General features: G+C 37.1%; 1 protein-coding gene across 3 annotated transcripts in view; it reads right to left on the bottom strand.

Annotated features, from left to right (window-relative positions):
- The window catches only part of GRM8 (glutamate metabotropic receptor 8), a 774566-nt gene that overhangs the window by 309914 nt on the left and 441754 nt on the right, over positions 1 to 22898 (bottom strand). For 2 of the 3 annotated variants that reach the window (XM_073238492.1, XM_073238493.1), the window contains exon 7: positions 6375 to 6575. In XM_073238492.1, the coding sequence (XP_073094593.1) occupies positions 6375 to 6575 (201 nt within the window). Of the gene's footprint in view, positions 1 to 4995; positions 6297 to 6374; positions 6576 to 22898 lie in introns of those variants that run through there. The other variant, XM_037023512.2, reaches the window with a different exon arrangement.

Genomic DNA, 22898 nt, shown 5'->3' with positions numbered 1-22898 from the left:
ATAGTTTTACTCAGAAAAGATCAATGTTTTTCCTATAATTAGTTTTTCTGTCTACGAAGAAGGAATGTCTCTCAATAAAGTTGTCTTCATATAGGTCTTTTGTTTTTTTGGTTCAGTTTATTCCAAGATATTTTAAATATTTTTGCAAAGGAAACAGATTTTCATTTCCCATATATTAGTCAATGATTTTTAATTAGATGTAGGAAAGCTCTTGATGTTTTAACATTATTTTTATATTTGATCATCCTAAAGTACTTCTAAAATATTTTTCCAATTTATTGTCTTGAGATTACATCATTTGAAAATAATCATAATACTTCTTTTTCCTTTTCAGTAGCAATCTCCATTATTTTTGTTTCCTGTTTCATCACATCGGTTAAAATTTACAGAATATTAATAGTGTTAGTAATAGGTCTAATCTATCTGTTTAATAGGAATAAGTATAAATACATAATTGGTTATTGGCTGAGAGAGATGTGATTTACCATGCTAAACACTGATTTGATTTTTAGTTTGTTTATGCTTTTATACTTGAACTGATATGAGTGTTATATTTTAATCAAATGGCCTTACAGAATCTTATGAGATATGTACCATTGTCTTATTTGACTTATTAGTGTGTTTGTAGTACATTTCCTAGTATTAAACCATATTTACTTTTTTTAAATAGCTTAAAGGTATTTTATGCAAACAAATTTGCTTCAAAATCAGACTATAGTGTTCTGAGACTCTTGAAATTATATATTTGGAAATATTGTAGTAAGTCCCTAAAATCAATAAGGTCTCCAAAGAAAAGGAGATGCTGATAAATTTCATCTTTACACCAGTCTCGGTGCTCAGGCAAGTGTTTACATACTTTCCCTAGAATACTGAGCATTGAAATGCTTACACCACTGCCTCACTACTGGATTTAGGGAATTAGGATTCCTCTGGGTGTCAGGGAAATCAGCCACACTCTGAAGGCTTACATTAAAAAATCGAAAGTTGATTCCTCTTTCTGATGCTATATGATTCCATTTTTATTATTATTGAAGTATAACTAATATATAATATCCCACTTTTCAGGTGGCCATCATAGTGATTCAATAGTTGTATACATTACATAGTGATCCCCACAGTGTCTAGTTACCATCTACCACCATACGAAGTTATTACAGTATTATTGACTGTATTCCCTATGCCATACATGATATCCCCATGACTATTCTTAATTGTGTCTCCTCTAGCCTAACAAAACCTCATCTACCTAAAAAAGGAATAATATTCAGAGACAGATCATCCCTTCCTCAGGATTTTATCTCTTCTCACTTTGTTTAAAACTTCCCCATAAATCACTTCTAGAAACATCCTAAATGTCCCTTTCACCCACAGGTGCTCGTGACAACCAAGTTGCTCTTTGCCACTGATTATTTGGAATAGAACTGACATCCATTCTAAGTTTGGTTAATGAGACTCATTTCCAAGAAGTTGTAAGTTGTAGTTGGAATATATGTGTGTGTATACACACACATATATATATGCATATACATATATATACACACATATATACATGTGTATATATATACACACACACACACACATATACATGTGTATATATATATATATAGTATATGTATGTATACATATGATAATCTTAGCTGGTGTCCTGAAGAAATAGCAGCTAAACTCTAGAAATGTAGATCACCTTCTGCTACTGACCCTGCAGACCCAGAAGTAGAGAAAAACAATATAAAGAGATTCAAACAGAGCAGATAGCAAGATGTTTGAATTTCTGTCAGATGTTTAGTTCTTATACCAGTTCTTTCCATAGACCCTTTTATATTCTGCCATAGGGTTCCTTGACACACCCTCATAAATTCTTTCTTTTAGCTTAAGCAAGTTTAAGTTGGCTTCTGTTACGTACAATCAAACCATCCTGATTTGTATGCTGCTATAGCTGCCCTACCCCTGATGTGAGCTCAGCTATAGAGAAAAGGAGTGAAGAGATATATCTGGAATTCTACCCAACATTTTTTCTTTATGATAAATAATGCTCTCATGGCCACAGAAAAATCTTTGATTCTATACAAGAAGTACAGTTTTAATATTTTATTGCCTATAGACCAGAGTAAGGAATTGACATTGTTGCTTAAGCTCCTGAACTCTTCTAATTTTATGTCTTTCTTTTGATAAATCTTTGGACTTAAAAATTTATAGAAAGAGCATTTTGTTTGAATGGTAGTAATAAAAGTAATCCTAAAAGGCAGGTCTTTGTTTCCTCTTGGCTCCCCAAATAGAGAGGAGAGGTTGAGAAAACTTAAAAGGAACACATGAGTAATCCCAGATATGCTATAACTCAGAATGAATGTCCTTAAAATACACAAGTAGACTATGGTTCAGATCATTTTTCCATTGATGAGGAAATACCAGTTTGAGTGATTAAATTCAATCAAACCACACTGTTGTTTACATGTGATGCCAAATAGAACATTGTAGTTTTGTAGTTTGACTAAGTGTTTCACCTTTAACTAGTTGTTCTGTTATAGAACAATTCTGTCCTGAAGTACTAATCATACATCCTTCTAAATTCTAATATGGTCATTATGCTGTCAATTAAACAAACTGGAGGAAGCATGACCTTCTAAACCAAGTATATTTAAACCATTGTTTAATTAGGCATACCACACACAAGATTACAATCTCAGCAAGATTGAGTTTTAAACAGCTCTCTTTAATTTTGTACCAATGGTCTGTGCAGCACCCAGCTGCCCTGGCTGCTTCACCTCCTGCTACTACAAACTAGAAGAATGTCCCTCCACACCAATGAAATGCTTTTACTATCTCAAACTTAAAGAGACCACATAGAGCAATTTGTCCTGATATCTCATGAATGTCAGAATGAACCCATTTAACAACAATTTCTTTCTAAATAGAAACTACACTTTGAGGCAGACAGTATCCAATATTTAAATGGACATTACTAAATAATTCCATCCAATGGGTCAATTTTTTAAAATACCTGAGAGTACATTTTGTAGCTCACTGACACGAATCCGGAAGGCAACACTGTACAAAATTGACAGTTGCCTTACAAAGCTCATTCTTTGAAAACTGTTAATAGGTGCACTAAGAAAACTTCTATTTTAGTATGCAATAATTTTTTTGTCATCCTGTACAGTAAGCAGCTCTGAGTCAAGTCAAGCACGTTCTTAAATCTTCAGGAGATTCAAAACTGGTCCTGAGAAAACTGCAGCTCGGCCCGTGGCTCCCTTGCACTTCCAGTCTTTGGGAAGTGGGTCAGGGGTTTCACTAGGGGAGAACACTGGCCATTACCACACAGCCCACTCGGCTGGCAGTAACAACATGTAAGAGCTGTTAGCCAGGTTCCCAAGACAGAACACAAATTCCAAATGTCTACTTTCAGTTTCTATGAAAGCTCTGCTGTGATGGGCAAAGATATTGAAGTCTGTAGATTTGATATGTGCTCCATACGAGCATTGGGACCTTTCAAGGTACCTCCAGGACTGGCAAGTAGCATTTGAAGAGGTGGAGTGTCCAAGATTATGGCCAGCCACCCCTTCAACCCAGCAGTTCTTATTTTAACTAACAGAAATGTTAGATTTCTGAGTAGGATTCTTTTGAAGATAGAGTTTGAAAAGCAGAGTATAAGGGATATGGTCTTCATTTATTCTTAATAGAGTATGGTAATCCCTGTAGTATCAGAGCTCAAAAGGGTTGTACATCTAAACCAAGGAAGATCATCTCCCTCCTGAAAATGCTTTGATTATATGTACATGTACAAAACAACTTAGAGAAGGTGTCTGCTTTTGCTGTACAATTTTGTTAGATAATATTGCTTATTAGGCTGTCAAAATCCCACATGACACATTTCTTTTAGAATAATTTCCAAGAAAATTCAACTTCTCCTGGAAAATAGGTAGGCTTCCTTCTCTCATATAATGAAACATGTACCCCATTGAAGGTCCCTTTACATTTTGGCTGCTTAGGAAGCTCAGAACTTAGTGTTTCTTCTTCCTTCAAGAGTTTTGATAGTGTACTTCTATTTAAACAGCCCTATTTGTAAACAGGCCAAGTTAATAATGAAAGAACACTACTGGATAAGCCAATCATGAAATTTAAAAATTGATGAACATGCAGAAAGTTACTAGAAATCAAGAGAATTCCACAATAATTTTCTTATGCTCGTCTCTTACTCTGCATCACCAGCTTTAGAACACAGCCAAGTTTCAAACCATTAGCAAAATAAATTTCCAAGGAGCTCAAAGAGATTCTCTTTTAAGTTCCTACACTAAAATGTATGTATCTTATGTGATCCCCATCTGGAGAATACTTACTCTTCTATCAGACACAGTTCTGTTATGGTTCAGGGGGTTCCTGCTGCTTTCAAGATGAAGAACAAATATTAACAATGACCTATAAAACCTCTCATGATCTATCTGGCCCTGCTCCCTGCTTCACCCTTTTCTCTGACATGCACCTTCTTCAGATTCCACCTGTCCCTAATTCCCTAGAGTAGGGACATTTCCCTATTATAAATTCTCAGTCCAGCACACCTCTCCTTCCAGCTGTCATGGCAAATTATATAATTCTATCTTTGTGTGCTTATTTGATTAATATCTAAGTTGTCACCCCAAACTCTAAATCTCATGTCTATTTTGACTGTTTTCACCAGTAATGTATCTTTAGCAACTATCACAATGCTTAACACATTCTACATACTCAAATATCTCTTGGCTAAATTGATGAAAATTGAAATTTTGTGTGCTTCTCTAGTCATAATAGATTCAAAGGAGCAAATTATGGAGGAGATCAGCCCTAAAAACTAACACAGCCACAGCAGTCTGATAATGCAGAAAGAGGGGGGAGAAACCTATAAAAAGCAGACAGAAGAACTCAGAAATCATTATAGACTAGAGGCAAATTGTCCTAATAATTCTTAGAAATTAAGACATTTTTAAATAGTCTTTTATAGCATCATTATATCACAGTATGGTATAACAATTGAAGTCATCAAGGAGAGGTTTTTACCTATGATTAAGATAAGAAAGAAATTGGCAATTCACCTTTAAAATACCTTAATTCAGTGTTTCTGTAAAGATTTCCCTATCTTCTGGAAGTGAGCTTTAGTTATTAAGAAAATACATTTCATTTACATTCGTCTCCCCACTTCCTAACAATTTGGATAAATGAAGTGTTCCCCAACCCCACATTAGGATAAAGAACCTTGTGTTGTAACACTCCTCTTTTGCTCAATTTGGTAATTGCAAAAAATTTATTTGAAAATTCTCCGTAGTGTTTATATTCTTAACAAAAGGATTAATGTTATGCAATGCTTCACAAAGACTGCTGGAAAAAAAGGATGCTCTGTGTTGAATGCAAACCAAATTTTGCCTCATGTTGCCCAAACAAAGCAAAAGAAGAAGTTTTCACTTGGATTCTAAATTGAAGATGACCTTGTGCTTTTTTGAGAAAGGCTGGCAGCTGAGGTCACTGGAGTGTATTATCATGGCCAGTGTGGCACTGTGCATGGCTCGGAGGCATGTCCACTGTGTGGAATACAGCCAAACAGAAAGAATTAGACAGCTCAGAGCATTCTATCATTTCATTTGAAAATAATGGTCAAAGTCGTGGCCAGCAACCATTATAACTTTCATGAAAAAACAGCAGTATTCAATAATTTCATCACTTCAGACAGGCAGTTCAGCTATTCTCTGCCAATACTATGAATCCAGCATATTCTGTATTAGTTTCCTGTGACACTTCACAGAAACAACATTTCTGCTTCAGCAATAGGCAAATCCCATCTACACTGCATTGTATGTAATTCTGTTTTACATGATGCAGCTCATTGCTTCAAGCTGACCAAATCATTGGAAGTAATACAAGGAAAGAGAAGATGCAAAAACTTAACACAGCACTTGTAGAATGTAAATATACAGTAACTCCCAATTATCCACATTCCTCAAGTCAACTTACTGTTTAAAAAGCTTAAAATCAGTTTCAAAACAAAATGTCTATAATTTCTTCTTTAATAAAGGCATGAACAAAACATCTCTTAAAAATTTAATTTGTTGTCAACAGTTCCAAATGAGCCTCCTAAGTTATTTCTGATATTTAAGTAGAATATTTTGATTGACAGAGGCTTATTTTTAACTTCTGCTTCTTTCAGGAGCAGATTAATGGTAGCACACAAAAAAATATATTTTGTGATTTAAAAGCAGGTGGGAAAACTCACACTTCTGGTTAAAAGGGGAACAGCTTCTAATCTTGTGCTTTCCAGTCTGTTTGAGTATCTTCTATATATAGGAGGAAAAGAAACACACCCTGTCACTTCTAAAGTATTTACTGACAAAAAAAAAAAAGTTGTAACTTACCATTAAAATTTACAGCCCGAATATAACCAAGTAGTTCTTTCCCATCAATGGTACTCATTCGTGGGCAAAGGCCAAGGTATCCAGGGCAGAGATCTCTGTGCATATTGTGCAGGGCATAAGCCATGGAATACACCGCATCAATAACAAATTGGACCTTTCCTTCCTGTTCATAAGATGAATCCCTCGCGATTCGCTCCAGCCCTGCAAAATAAACAGGAAAGCCATCAATTAGCATTGCTGGAGCCTACTAAAAGATGGCAGTAGGGCTAAGATTTCCATCATTTGAGGCCCACTTAATGAGACAAAACTATATGATTTTATTCCTAATGTTTTTAATCCTGTGCTTAGTGAGTCAGGTTTTTAAACTGAATACTGAATTTTTATTTGGAAAGAACAGAAACTATTTCATTAGCAACAAAAAGATATAAAGTAAATGAAAGACAAATAGCTTCGTTATCTTTATTTCCACCTTATTAAGTCCTCTTATACTGTACATTTTAGAGTTCATATAACATTTTGGAAGTGACTTAAGCTTTTAAGTAAAATGTATAGATTGCTGTTCTTTTCATCTAACGTAACCTCAGCTTCAGGAGAATCATTTAATTAGTGGCCCCAACTAAGGTCTTTTTTCCCCTCCCAGATCTATTCTTATTTTGAATGTGCTCTATTTGGGAACCCTTTTTATAAATATTAAATGATAATATTTCCTTAAGTGAACCTGGTTGCCTTATAGGAATCATTCAACTTAATTTCTTCTTGAACTCAATTTCTTATTTTTTAATTTTTTCCAACTTTACTGAGATATAATTGACATAGAACATTGTGTCAGTTTAAAATAAACAACATGATGACTTGATATATGTAGCATATATTGAAATGATTACCACAGTTATGGCTAGTTAATATATTTATCACTTCACAGTTACCATTTTCTTTCTTTTTTGTGGTGAGAACTTTTAAGATTTACTGTCTTAGCAACTTTCAAGTATACAATACAGTATTATTAACTATAGTCACCATGCTGTGCAAAATATCCCTACCAATTTTCTATTTTAATTTTCTATTAAAAAAACATAAAGCTCTCAAAATGAACATCACTTGGAATAACTGTCCTTGGGTTTAGGCACATTTAGGCCTGAGAACCACTGAGGATTACCTTTAGCTTGGTGTTTATCATTTAATATGTACTAAAAGCAGAGAATTAAAAATGGAAGATAAATTTGATTCCAAAATTAAGTGGTGTTACAGTTAGTCAAAACCCAACATTCTCATTCTGAATATGACAGAACTGTGATTCATAGAGGTGAATTTCACTTGGGGCAAATAGAGCAGATAAGTGAGACACACACACACCCCTCTCAGACATGAAGTCCAACATTCTTGCAATTCCCAGAAAAATGCAGTAAACATAAGGAAAATTACAGAAAGGACATTGAGGTCTTATTAGGAGACTAAAAAGGATCTCCTATCAATTCCACAGCTCCCCAAATGTTATACATCTGGTCATACTTGGAGAAACCAAAAGTAAACACCTGAAACTTGCCCAAGAGGTCAGTTAGCAACCTTTAACAAACAGCCCTCACATTCAAGAAGTAATTCTTTTTTTCACACTAATGCCTATTTCTTCTAAATTTAGAGAGTTAAATTAAAATGGTCATTTTACATTTGGGTTTTTATATATAATAAAGCCAGTTTGATAAAACCAGTGACTTTCTTTTAGATAAATGTAGTGGTCAATTCATTTATTTTTATTCATCCAATGATTGAACATTTTTTTCCTCTAATCTCAGTCACTTATTTTGTTCTGATCCTTTGTATGCTGTTGGTTGGTACTCTATTCTCTGTAGTCTGTGCTGATGTTGAATTCTGCTCCTCCCTTTAGGACATGTCTTTCTGGATTTTTTTTTTTGATGGCTGTACTTTCCATTCCCCAAGATCAAGTCTGCTTTTGTCCCTGCAACCTCAGAGTCCATTCATTCTCAACACCATCAACTATCACTATTTCTGGTCTAGAAATATAAACTGGAATCCAAAATGTTGGTTATAGAGTCTAAAACATTAGATCAACTTATAGTAATCAAATTAATTCATTTTGGAATCTAGCTGTCTGGTAAATTAGTTTTCTAGGACTTTCCTGTCACCTAGCTGCCAGCCCACATTTCCAATTGCCTATGTAATCTGCTTCCATGTCAAACTCAGTAGATCTAAAACCAGGCTATCATTGTAAGGAATGACATCATTATTTCCCTAAAACCTTCTATTGAGGATTTTTCAGGCTTTAGAGCACAAAGAGATAGGAAAGAAAAGTTCTCCTCAAAGAGCACTTTCAAGGTGCCAAAAGATATACTGTTCCTCCAATCTGCCTTAGCTGCATAATCGAAGCTAAGGTCCATCAATAGGGGCACAATCCTCTCCTTATCTCTATGTGGCACCTGTCTGCAGGGTCCTAAGATAGTACTGTTTATGTCCAGATTGTCACCAAGTGACATGAGAAAACAACCCTTTCAGCCTCTGCCTAAAATTTCTCTCCCATAGTTTTAACTGCAAAGTAAGTAATTCGTAAATAAATATTAAAGAAGGGTCACAGCAACCCAAAAGAGTTCATTATTTGTTCACACCTTATCTGGTGACCAACTTCTCTGGTGAGTCTAGGATTAAGGGGTATCTCTGGACACGGGACCAGAACCCAGATAGCACGGGGCAGATCAGCATTGCTGCTCATGTAAAAGAGACAAGTGACAAGGCAGTTTAGTGATGTGAGACTGAAGTGACTACTTTTAGGATAGGTGCCTGGGTCTAAATGGAGACCCCTGTTTCATTTATTTGGCATCACTGAATTTGTTTACTGAAAATGAAGGCTATGCATCACAGAGCTGTTGTTGCATTTGTGAAGATTTCTTAGAGATGCCTCCGTGCCACTCCAGGTTGATTGAATCAGAATCTCCCAGTTTGGGGACATGATGAATCTGTAATTTCAAATCACAGATATCTAGTTGTCTTAGTCAGTTTGGGCTGCTATAACAAAACCCCATAGACTGGCTGGCTTGTAAACAATAGAAATTTATTTCTCACAGTTCTGGAGGCTTTCAAGTCCAGACTCGGGGTGTCAGATGGTTGGGGTCTAGTGAAGGCACTCTCCCAGGTTGCAGGCAGCTGTTTCCTTGCTGTATCCTCACGTGGCACAGAGCAGAGAGAAAGTAAGCTCTCTGGCCACTCTTGTAAGGGCACTAATCCCATTCATGAGGGCTCCACCCTCATCTAATCCTAATTACTTCCCAAAGGCCCCACCTCCTAAGACCATAATCATGTTAGGGTACAGGGTTTCAACATGAATTTGGAGGGAACACCAACATTCAGTCTAGATCACCAACATTTAGGTTAGGTTATCTGTATTGCTACTCTGTAAATCCCTCTGTTAGGCAAGAAAATAGATACGAGCAGGGTGGCAAGAGAATAAGGCTAGGAAAACCCAGAGTTAATCAGTTAAAGCTCAAAAAGACAGGAGCAACTTGGCCTGGAATGTTTGAATATTCCCCAGATAAAGGAGGGTACCTCAGCATAGCCTATGTCTTTATTGTGTTAATCATGCAGGCACAGCTTATTTTTTAACTTTACCTATATGCTGATTTTTTTTCTCCTTCAGCCCTACTCAAGTAATTTGCAACCAAGGCAACTAATTCAGCATGTAGGCCCAGCTGTGAACAACATAGTAAAAGGCAGGAAGGATTCCATCTTAAAGATTGCATTTTAATACCCAGGAAGTGGAGAAGTAAGATTCTTAACTTACTCTTTAGCAAACACACAATAATTCAGTCCACCTTGGGGGTGGGCGGGCAGACAGTCTTGTTTGATATGCTCCCAGACCAAGAATGTTGGTATCCCAAGGAGAAATCAGAGCAGGAAGTTCTTTGTGTTAAGTTAATTTTAAGTATTCGAAGACCACTTCACAAATCTGCATCCCCAGCCCTTAGTCACATTCCTAAAGAATCCTTAAAAGGGGGAATCTCCAACCTTTCAGGGCACTCCTCTCTCTGAGGTCACCTGCACTTTCTAAGTGTGTAACCTTTAAACTTTAAACTTTCTCTTTCTAACCTTTCAGGGCACCTCTCCTCTCTGAGGTGGCCTGCACTTTTTCTCTCTTTAAATAACTTCAAATAATCAACTTTTACTTTGCTTTACTACTGTGTCTCTGCCCTTCAATTCTTTGTTGCAGCAGGGACAAGGACCAAGGAAAATACACAACACTTCCCCAACACCTCTACTATAAACACATACACACAGACACATACATACACACTTCTGTGAACATTATTCTTTATCTGATTTTGTTTTCCATTGTGAACTTTAAAGAGAAGAGAGAATTTCTATGTCCCCATTACTACAGGATGGAAATGGACAGCAGCTACAGAATTGGCAGAAAATACATGAGCCAAATTGATTCAAAGAAAATAATGACCATGAGAACATTAAGGAATTTGGAAAATTTTTCACAATCTATGGAATATATGTAAGAGCTAGATGTGTAGGATACTTCATATTTTAAAATTGACTATCCCAAAATGTTCTGTATTTAACATTTGATGATTTTATTTTAATGTTACTATAACATCTCTATCAACCTATAAAGATATTTCTAAGCATTCTATAACTAAAATACAGTTATGTACAACACTTTCCTGATAAATTTTAATAGAAGTGCCTCAATTTAATAGATGTATTTTTCCTTGTCTTTCCCTAAAAAATTTTTCAACTTCATATGTAATGAATTTATATTGATTCTCAAATACCACACCATCTTACTAAGGGAAATATTTAAATTTTTACTTGTTGTACTATTTATTTCTTTGAGTAGTTATAAATTCCCAGTAGTCTGAGTGAAGATTAAAAATATCCAACATTTTGTACTATTATTTGCTTTTAAAGAGTTCTGAAGGCTGTCTAGTGAATGCTACCACATGATCAATGGGCACTATAGGATTTTTCCATAAGTCAATGTAAGTACGTGAGAGAAAGAAAGACTGAACACTATTACCATTTCTAAATTTAAAAAGAAATCATTTGATCTCTTTACAGTCTGTTTAGACATTGTATTTTTCAATTCCATAGCACTTCTATTTCATGATGACACTTGTGATTTTACAGAAGCTATACTTTGCTCCTCACTTCTTCTATGTATTTCTCTCATTCATCTAAAAGAGGAATTCAGAAGGCTAACAATGACTCATCAACTTCATTGGCTGTAAAATTCATTATGCTATAATTTCTAAAGTTAGTGTTAATATAGTGCTATAAAGTGCTAAATATTGTCAAAGCCTGTATGTCAGCCATCCATGTAAAACACCGAGTGAAAATTGTGATGTGTTTTAGTGTATAGTTTAAAATTAACAACATATAACAAAGCATTTGTGTGGTGGGAGATGAAGTAAGTCAGCCTCATAAATTTTATAGCAAGATTGTGTTATGTTTTCATTAATGAAATCTAAAACTTCTCACTACATCTCACATTCCTGGACAACACAATAAATTCTTACTGGTCTAAGCAATACCACCACATATGCCATAGGCTAAAGTCTTTCCCACATCAGAGTGTATCTTTTCATTTTTCTTCCTTTTTAGTAAAAAGGCAAATCTGCTCAAGTTTACAAAGTGCTGTATACATTAAAATGTGAGTTTCTAAGATGAGCCTGACTTGAATTTTAAATTTTTTGGATGACAGATTGTTGTTGAGCTTTGCTTTCTAAGAATTTCTTATTTCTCAGGATATAATTTAGTTTTGTAAATTGAGAGGTCAAGGGTTATTTTCTTATACTTGAAATTATGCATATAAAGCTTCTAATGTTAATGTAATGATGATCCAATAAACAGCTAGTCAATTCAGTGTAAAAAACAAATAGAAGACATATCAGTCCTCTTGTTCCCAGGAAACTAAAATTCAACTGGTTGAAATTTTTATGACACTCTTAGCATGTAGTAGAAATAATCCCACACTCTAAATTTGCAGGTTAAAAAGTATTTATTTGGTTCCTCTCTGACTTTTTCTTAAGTATCAAATCTTAAGCAGCAAGTCTTTTAAATAATGAAACCATTCTCTTGGCAGTTGTGGAGAGGATGGCAAGGGGGAAAAAGGGACTTTGTGAACTGCTATGAATAAATACATTTATGCAGATAGGACCAAACTGAGAAGTCATTCTGAACACCACAAGATCTCCACCCTCCTGGCTCCCTGACAGGCCAGGGACGAGACTCTCCTGCTGTACGAGGTGCTTTCTGCACCCCACACATGTACGTAGTCACCGCATAGTGGCTGAAACCAGTGAGAACCCCTGACAGCCAGAAAGAACTGCACCACTTACCAAAAAGGAATCACTATCAAGTCAGCAAACCGAAGTTGTCTTTTACTGAATATAAACTGATTTGGTTTCAAGGATATACAGGGCAAGGATGGGAAAGAAATATAAGCATGCTCAGTTATACAGGAATATCTCCTAAGCACTAGGATATGCAAATGATATGTATATACCTCCCAAACTGCAAAGATGAAAACAATGGGCCCTGCAGTAAGGCAGAGAGACAAATTGACTGAGGGATGCTGCAGGAGAAAGAGGACTGACCAGTCAGAGAGACCTGGGTTCAGGGCCAGCTACACAGCTCAAGGCATGTGGGCTTGGACACACTCCTGAACCTCACGAATCCTGGGATTGCAGTTGGGAAGTTTGCCCACAGGGACCTCTGTGACGGTGTTCCCGTCTCTCCAGCCGCATCTGCTCGGACTACCCCACCTCTCTCTATCCCACCTTCAAGCCCTTGAATACAGCATGAGATCTCCAAACCAAAGGCCTTCACCTGGATGTTTCCTCTGTAACTCTCTTCATCCTTTCCCAGATCCTCCTTCTTAGCCTCCAACCTTCAAGTTCAACATAGTCAAATCAAGGTAGGCTTGAGTAGTGATACTTAATCAACTAACAGATCATAGGTCATTTTATATGTTAGGCTTAAATATTTAATATTGTCCAGTTGGAAACAGAGAGCCAAGATCATTACTTAAAATTATTTGGGGGAATGATGTGTAAAGTAAATTAAGGAAAACATAGGTTGAAGATAGATACAAATTGGGAGACAGTGTGTATAAAAAGCAAAACAGATTGAAACAGTGGAAAAGATAAACAGTAAGAGAACATATATTTCAGAAGTCAAGTTGTCAGTATTTGAAAACCTGATCAAATATAGGAGTCAGGGTTGGTGGCAATCAACTACTCAGGGGTGTCGAAGCCAGGCAGTAGCACCCTGGCACCAGTAAGAGAATTTGGAAAATCAAGTAAACAAAAAGGGCTGCACTTAGGCCAACAGCTCCCCAGGGGCACCAAGACCTGTTCAAAGGACTGGTTTTTAATATTCTGTGTTTTTATTACATCCTCTAACATAAAGACTTTATATAAATCTGCTGAATTATTTAAAGACCAAAAGGTCCAAATGTTTAGAGAAATCATGTAACACACTTACATAACCCTGCAATAGGTTAAGCCACCTTGGAATAAAGTACCTTAGACAGAGCTGCCCTAAGATCAGTGGCTTGAGAAGTCAGACTCACATTCCAGTTCTAACACAGTGACTAGCCGACTTCGGGTCAAAGTCTTATTAAGTCATGATCTTACGGGCACTTGTTTACTTCTCAGTGGGAATGAGAAGGTTGAATATGATAGTCAGGGGCCCTTCAATCCTGAAATTATGAATTCTAGGACATGTTCTCTTATTTCTATTTCCATGTTATACTCTTTCAGATCACGTGAAGACTGCATAAGGGTATGACAGAGAAAATACCACACACTCAGTTCTCCAAAATAGTTTGGAATTTCCAGTAACTGGTCTACTGTTGAGACCTGGAAATTCCACACTAACAAAACAATACCCAATGTCAGCCTGGATTTTTTTTTTTCCTCCATTTTCAGTCTGGTCAACTGAATTGCTACATTTTCATTATTCTTAGACTTGAGCTACATATAAAATCTGGTTCTTCACAAAGGAGAAAAGTTATTTTTATTTTGATCCAATGATTAAAGGAATCAATTATGGAAAATAAGGTCAGAGAAGTGAAAGGTGACAATTACTATAGACAGGGCCTTTCACAAAGAGCACTCCTTTAGTCCTAAATTATTATTACTCTTTGTTTTACAGATAAAAGGAGCTAATGTTAGGCAGAAAAACAAAAATGAGCGGGATGAAAAGGAAAGAGGGACCCCCAAAGATGACTCAGGGAGTTGATCAGATACAGCCAGAGAGCCAGAAATGACTCAGAGAGTTAATCAGATGAAGCCACAGGGTTCAAGAGTGACTGAGGAAATGTCCAGGGTCCCCCCAGATAAGAAACATCAGAGGCACAGGCACAGCACAGCCCTGACCCCATTTCACCAATCAGAACAAGCCTAGAGAGCTGACAGCTCTCAATCAAAGGCCTCTCTGCCCTGCCAAAACCACATAAAAGAAGGCTCAGAATGAGCATCCAGGCCTGTCTCACCCTAGGCAGGCCCACTCTGCTACTGTACACAGAGTGTATTAAAACTTACTTTGCTTTCTTGACTCTGGCCTCTCGTCTCTCTATGTCTGACTTCCCTATGACACCAAGCCGAATCCTTTCCTTCCTAACTCTAAGGCTCAAAAAATTGAATAACTGGCCCACGATCACACAGTTATGGCAGTAAAAGGTAAAGTTAGGTCTGACTCAGTATCTCTGCCATTTACTATACTTTCTCCTCCTCTGTGAAATTTTCTTTGATTTTCCAACTCAGATTAAACTTTCACCTCTCTGAACTCCTGTTTAACTTTCAGTCATTCGATCCACGGCAGGACTGCTTATCCTCCTAAATTAGGCAGTGAATAGAGATGGTGTGTTTATGTGTGTGTGTGTGTGTCTGTATGAATCTTTACACAGAGTAGTGGGGCAAGAATTAAGAATATTATAAAATACTCAGATTGTTACACAAATACTAATAAATATTAATGACAATATTTATATTGAAATGTATGAAAAAGGAGAAGTACATTTCTATAACATTTTAAGCATTTTTCTGAATTACAAAAAATTCATCTTGCCTGTGAAGTTCAGCCATACACCTGAAATAAAACTGGTATAAAATGGGTGAATTCATAAGCAAGGTGATGAATGGTTGTGGTGAAAGGCAAAGTTAATAAAGATTATAAATTTATATTTATAAAAATAAATACAGCATTTTAGCTTTGGAAGTTGAGAGAGAGAGAGAGAGAGAGAGAGAGAGAGAGAGAGTGTGTGTGTGTGTGTGTGTGTGTGTGTGTATGTGTATAAGATTTCTCTAAGAAAATAAATATCAAGCTCAAAAGAGAATTCCACAGAAAGATTCTGCACTGTGAATGCTACAGCAGGCTTTGTCAAGAAGCTGTATAAGCAGATGTATCAGAATAACAAACTAATTTGAGTTTTAGCCTTAGATATTTACAAAGGGCATAGAAAATGAGAAGGTGCCTGTGCTGAAAATCACCTGTTCTATATCTTCTGTCATTTAAATGGAGTCTAAGAGCTGAAGGCTCTTTGCTGCCTGAGTACACATGAGGAGACACTTGTAAATCAACCCCTGAAGAGCACTAGAGTAGCCCAGAGTAACTTCTCTCCTTTGTGCCTGGCAGGAAATGGAAAGGGCTTCAGGCAGGTGCCAGGTGTCCCCTTCAGGTGTTACATTTTCCATGCAATGTCCTAGGGTTTTAAAAATACTGAAAAACCTAAGGTAAGAGCAAACAAGATAAAGAGTTATCTTCAGGCAAAACAACCAGTTAAAAGAAGGCATTCCGAAGAGGAGGGTATTTCATAAATATATCCCTAAGTCCCCAAACAAAGAAAAAGCATTGATTATCTCAAAATTGTGCTTTTCTATATAATTACCTTAGATCATGCACTTTAGAGACAAATTTTGATTCAAAACAGTGTTTAAAACTTTGATAACAACAGAGTTAACTCAGTAGTTAAAAGTAGAGTTTCTCTCTTTGAAGCATTTTAAGTCTTCACAATTGAGGACTCCAAATTTTCCCTTTGTTATTCCCCTTGCAGGAGAGAGGACTTGTAATGCTGTCCCCACTGCACCCCACAATATGTCATAGTCATTGCAGAGCTTGTGACAAGCATAGGATTTGTCTTTGTCTCTAACAGATTGTCCAAATTACAGAGCTAAATCAGTCTTAGTAGAAATGGAAGGGAAAAGTATAACCTCCACTCACATAATGATCTATTGCCTTATGGCATTTCTATCTTTCCCTCTTTATTTTTTAAAAATAAGGTGATTCTGTGTATACTTTCTTACATATGCTATATTCACTTTGACTATAGTAAGAATTTCCCTATATTACAAGAAAGGATATTTTTCATACTAGTAGTTCATTTAATGGATTCTGGTTTTTGCATGTAACTGTTTCCTGATGCTAAGTGAGATATTTGGTGCATGTTAAGGACCTAACTTTATGTTTTCCAAATTATGAACCAGTTTTCCAGACTGTTTATTGAGTGAACATTCTTTTCCCCATTAAGTCATTTACAACACATATCAAACTCTTTCATATTCTTGAATATATATCTGGAGTTTCTGTTCTAGGCTACTTATCTCTTAATATGCCAATACTACCTTTTTTACAATTATCATAATTTTAGAAAAAGTTGTACCATCCATTCATGTGAATTCTATCCAACTCTTATGATTAAAAATTCTTCATTATTCATACAAATAAACTTCAGAATTATTTAAACTAGTTCCTGAAACTGGAGCTTTTATTAGAATTGCATCAAGTTTTAAATTAGTTGCAGAAGACTTGACATAGCTTCAGTTCTAAGTGTTCCCATTTGGGAACACAAGATCTCCATTTATTCAAGCCTTCTTTTGGAATCCTCAGTAAAGACATATCACTCACACATTTCTTTTTAAGTAACTTCTTGATGTTTTGTGTTTTCAAGGTTTGTGAAATAGAATTTGTTTTTCATTTTAACTGGTTATTCATACAATAATTCATAAATTTCAAAACATTCTTAATGCTCAACATTTTCCTCTCTCTCATTTAAACTCAATGCATCATAGAAGGTCTAGACTAAGTCCTTTCTCTTTTAAAAAATAAGGAAAATGCATAAAAGCATGGGCTCTGAGATCAGACAGATCAAGATTTGAGACCCTGTGTCTGAGTCTCTGATTCCTTATTCATAAAATGGGAATTTATACCTATGTTGCATCATTGTTGTGAGGATTCATTGAGACAGTGTAGGGCATTTGGCCAATTAAATAATGAATAAATGGACATTATTTATAACATGGGGCTATAAAATACTTATGCTTCTATAATGTGCAACATTTTTCAGTTACACAAACAAAAAGAATCAAAATATAAATCCAGGATATGTGAAGGAGGGGAAGAAGATGGCAGCATGAGAAGTGAGGCAGAAACCTCCTCCCCAAACCACATGTAACACAGAAATAAAGCAAGTACAACTAATCCTGAAAGAAAGACCTGAAGACTGCAAAACAGACTGCCTACATTTGGGGAAAAGAGAAGACCTCACAGAAAAGGGAAAAGTAGCAAAGCTGCAATCCAGTGGAACACAAGGCCTCCCCCCATCCCAGCTCACAAATGGAGGGAGAGAAATGGAGTGGGGAGAGAGTAGAAGCCCAGGACTGCTAAACACCCAGCCCTGGAGATCTGCTCTGGGAGCATTTACCCATATTGTATGGTGCTCTGGAGATTAGTGGGGTTGGAAAGCAAAGACAGAGAGACTACTTGGGCAGACTGAGATTCCAGCTGCTTGTGGAGAACAGGTATCCACAATGAGCCACTCTGAGACAAAAGAAAGGCAGGTACTTTGAAAGACTTCCCAGCAGCAAGAGCACTGCCAAAGGGGGAAGGATTACACACTACTTGCTACTCAGGAGAAAGGACAGGTGTGGACAAATCAGCCCAGCACACTCAGCCAGCAGGTTGGGAAATTTCAGGGACTTCAGATGCTCCATTACCCTGGCTGTCAATGCAACGACCAAGACCCCCACTGTGATCCACAGATTACTGCTCCTGCTTCCCTGCAAGTACCTGCTCACAAACCTGCTGCCCCCACAATCATACCAAGCCAGTCAGAGGGTGGCCCTGCCTATTGCAGCTACAGGGGAATAATGCAGAGGGTCCTGCCTGTGCACTCGGCAAACTGAATTTGGCAGTGGAGGGAGGCACTACAGCTGGGAAGCAGGAAAGAGCTCTTGCATCCTGGCAGGCACAGGTGGTGCAGCTCACCAGTGGCCCCCGCCAGCACTCCAGGTGCTGGACAGCTACACAGAGTAGAGCTTCTGGGCACTGGAGGGCATTTCCTACACAAAGTTATTCCATAGTAATCATTAGAAACAAGAAATGGCAAAAAATTTTGGTTCAAACAAAAATCCACCAAACACCAGAAAGAGAGCTAAGTGAAATTGAAATCATCAATCTTCTTGATAAAGAGTATAAAATAAAAACCATGAAAATGCTATTGAACTACAAAAAAATTCAATATTTCAGGGAAAACTTCAAGAAAAAGATAGAAACTTTGAAAAATACATAATCTTAAGTGAAACATACAATGGAGGAATTTATAAGTAGATTTGATGAGGTGAAGGAGATGGTAAATGAAATAGAAATTAGAGAACAGGAAAAGAAAGAAGCTGTGGTAAAGAAAGAAAAAAGGATTTATAGGAATGAAAGATTACTGAGAGAACTGTGCAACAAATCTAAATGGGACAATATTCACATTATAGGTGTACCAGAAGAAGAAGAGAGAGAGAACAGGATGGCAAGTCTCTTTGAGGAAATAATTGCTGAAAAATTCCCAAATCTGGGGAAGGAAATAGTTTCTCAGGCCATGGAAGTCCACAGATCTCCCAACACAAGGGACACAAGGAAGACAACACCAAGACATAAAATAATTAAAATAGCAAATCATGAACAAGCATAGAGTATTTAAGACAGCCATAGAGAGAAAAAAGACCACATACAAAACAAAACCCATGAGGCTATCATCAGACTTCTCAGCAGAAACCTTATAAGCCAGATGGGAGTGGCATGATATATTTGGTGCAATGAAACAGAAAGGACTCCATCCAAGAATACTCTACCAAGAAAAATTATCATTTAAATTTGAAGTATGGATTAAACAATTCCCAGATAAGCAAAATTTCAGGGAATTTACCTCCCACAAACCATCTCTATAGCGTATTTTAAAGGGACTGCTCTGGATGGAAGTGCTCCTGAGGCTAAATAGCTGCCATCAGAGACAACAAAACCACAGTAAAGGAAGTAGAACATGTAATTACTAAGCAAATGCAAAATAAAATGAACTGTCCCCAAAGCAGTTAAGGGATACACAAAGAGTACAGAATATGACACCTAATATATAAAAAGTGGAGGAGAAAGAAAAGAAAGTAGAAAAAAAACCTTTACATTGTGTTTGAAAAAGCATAATAAGTGAGTTAAGTTAGACTGGTAGATAATAAAGTAGCTGCCCTTGAACCTTTGGTAATCACGAATCTAAAACCTGCAGTGGCAGTAAGTACATATCTACTGATAATCACCTTAAATGTAAATGGACTGAATACACCATTCAAAAGACATAGAGTTACAGAATGGATAAAGAAGCAAGACCCATCTATATGCTGCCTACAAGCAATGCACTTCAAACTCAAAAACCTACACAGACTAAAAGTGAAGAGATGGAAAAAGATATTCCATGCAAATAATAGGGAGAAAAAAGCAGGAATTGCAGTACTTGTATCAGACAAAATAGACTTCAAACCAAAGAAAGTAACAAGAGACAATAAGGATAGAGGGGTCAGTCCAACAAGAGGATATAACCATTATAAATATCTATGCACCCAACACAGGAACACCTACATATGTGAAACAAATACAACATAATTAAAGGGGAAATAGAATGCAATGCACTCATTTTAGGAGACTTCAACATGCCACTCACTCCAAAGAACAGATCAACCAGGCAGAAATAAGTAAGGAGACAGAGGCACTTAACAACACATTACAACAGATGGACCTAATAGACATCTACAGAACATTCCACCCAAAAGCAGCAGGATACATAGTCTTCTCAAGTACAATGGAACATTTTCCAGAATATATTACATATTAGGTCACAAAAAGAGCTTCAATAAATTCCAGAAGATTGAAATTGTGCCAACCAGCTTGTCAGACCACAAAGGTATGAAACTAGAAATAAATTATGCAAAGGAAACAAAGAAGCCCACAAACACATGGAGGCTTAACAACATGCTCCTTAATAATCAATGGATCAATGACCAAATAAGAACAGAGACAAGCAATATATGGAGACAAAAGAAAACAACACAAGAGCTCAAAAATGTGGGATACAGCAAAACCAGTTCTAAGAGGAAAGTATATTAGAATACAGGCTTACCTCAAGAAAGAAGAACAATCCCAAATGAGCAGTCTAAACTCACAATTAATGAAAATAGAAAAAGAAGAAATGAGACCCAAACTCAATACAAGATGGGACATAATAAAAATCAGACCATAAATAAATAAAATTGAGAAGAATAAAAAACTAGAATGAATCAATAAAATCAGGAGCTGTTTCTTTGAGAAAATAAACAAAATAGATAAACCCCTACCCAGACTTATCACATAAACACAAAGAATTATTAGAGAATACTGTGAAAAACTATATGCTAACAAATTGGATAACCTAGATGAAATGGTAAACTTTCTAGAAAAATAAAACCTTGGAAGATTGACCCAGGAAGAAACAAAATCTGAACAGACCAATTACCAAAAATGAAATTGAATTGGTAATCAAAAAGCTACCTAAGAATAAAACCTGGTCCAGATGACTTCACTGCTGAATTTTATCAAACATTTAGAGAAGACCTAATACCCATCCTCCTTAAAGTTTTCCAAAAAAGTAGAAGAGGGAATACTTCTAACCTCATTCCATGAGTCCAGCATCACTCTAATACCAAAGCAAGGCAAAGACACCACAAAAAAAGAAAAGTATAGACCAGTATCTCTGATGAACATAGATGCAAAAATGCTCAACAAAATATTGGCAAACCAAATTCAAAAATACATCAAAAAGATAATCCAGACTCCACCCAAAAATGGCTACGTGAGTAGGGTGTCAGAAATCTCCTCCCAAAACCATATATATTTTGAAAATACAGCAAATACAACTACTCCTAAAAGTGCAACCAGAAGATACAGTACACCAGCCAGGCTACATCTGCGAGAACGCAACATCTCATGGAAAAGGGCAAGGTCTGGAACCGTGACCCAGTGGGACCCGAGCACTCCCCCAACCCCAGCTTACCAGCTGGAGGAATAGAATCAGAGTGAGGAGGGAGTGGAAGCACAGGACTGCTAAATAACCAGCCCTCGTAATCTGTCCCAGAAGCACAGACACACATTGCATGATGCACTGGATATTAGAGTGGAAAAGCAAAATCCGAGATTAAGACTGTGAACAGGTTCCCACAGCTGGCTGCCTTGGGACAAAAGAAAATCAGGTAAAGTCTTAAAGGGACAACAGTTTAACAGGTGGACAATACCATCCTGGCACACTCAGCTCAGCAGGCTGGGAACTTTAAGGAACTTCTGGCACCCTATGCCCATGGGTGGTAACACAGCACTAAGGCCACTCACAGCTATAAGCAACCTGCTGTTCCTTCTTCCCTGCCAGCACCTGCGAGCAAGTCAGCTGTCCCCGCCATTGCTGCAGACCAGCTGGAGAGCAGCCACACCTACAGCAACCACACAGCTTAACACAGAGACTTCTCCCTGCATGCAGCTAATGGGCCCAGACCCAGAGGCTACTCCCTGCATGCAGTTGACTGACACAGACAGATGAGATAGGTGCAAAGACCGAGAGGCATGAAGGGGCTTTGTTCTCACAGCAGAACACACGCCACTCACCTGCAATCTGCGCCAGTGCCCTAGGCAATCTTGAGGGCCACAGTGCCCATAGCAGCTTAGGGGATTAACCAAGAGTCTGCTCACTGCAAGCAGTTGACTGGCACAGACAGAGGAGACAGGCAAGGTGACTGGAAAGCAGGAAGGGACTTGGTTTTCCCAGCTGACATATGCACCACTCACAGCCAACCACTCCCATCTCCATGAAAAGGCAGAAGAACCTTGTTCAACATAAAATCCCTCAAAGACCATAGACAGGGCTTAGTGAGACTGAAATCACCAATCTTCCTGAAAAAGAATTCAAAATAAAAGTCATAAGCATGCTGATGGAGCTACAGAGAAATATTCAAGAGCTAAGGGATGAATTCAGGAGGGAGATAACAGAAATGAAACAAACAATGGAAGGATTTAAGAGCAGACTGGATGAGGTGGAAGAGACTATTATTGGAATAGAAATCAGAGAACAGGAATACAGAGAAGCTGAGGCACAGACAGAAAAAAGAAATTCTGGGAATAAAAGAACAGTAAGAGAACTGCGTGACCAATACAAATGGAAAAATATTCACA

The sequence above is a fragment of the Manis javanica genome, chromosome 6 (assembly GCF_040802235.1).
Source record: "Manis javanica isolate MJ-LG chromosome 6, MJ_LKY, whole genome shotgun sequence".
Taxonomy (NCBI): Eukaryota; Metazoa; Chordata; class Mammalia; order Pholidota; family Manidae; genus Manis; species Manis javanica.
Note: the sequence above shows the minus strand (reverse complement) of the source record. Positions and strands in the feature narration are given on the sequence as shown.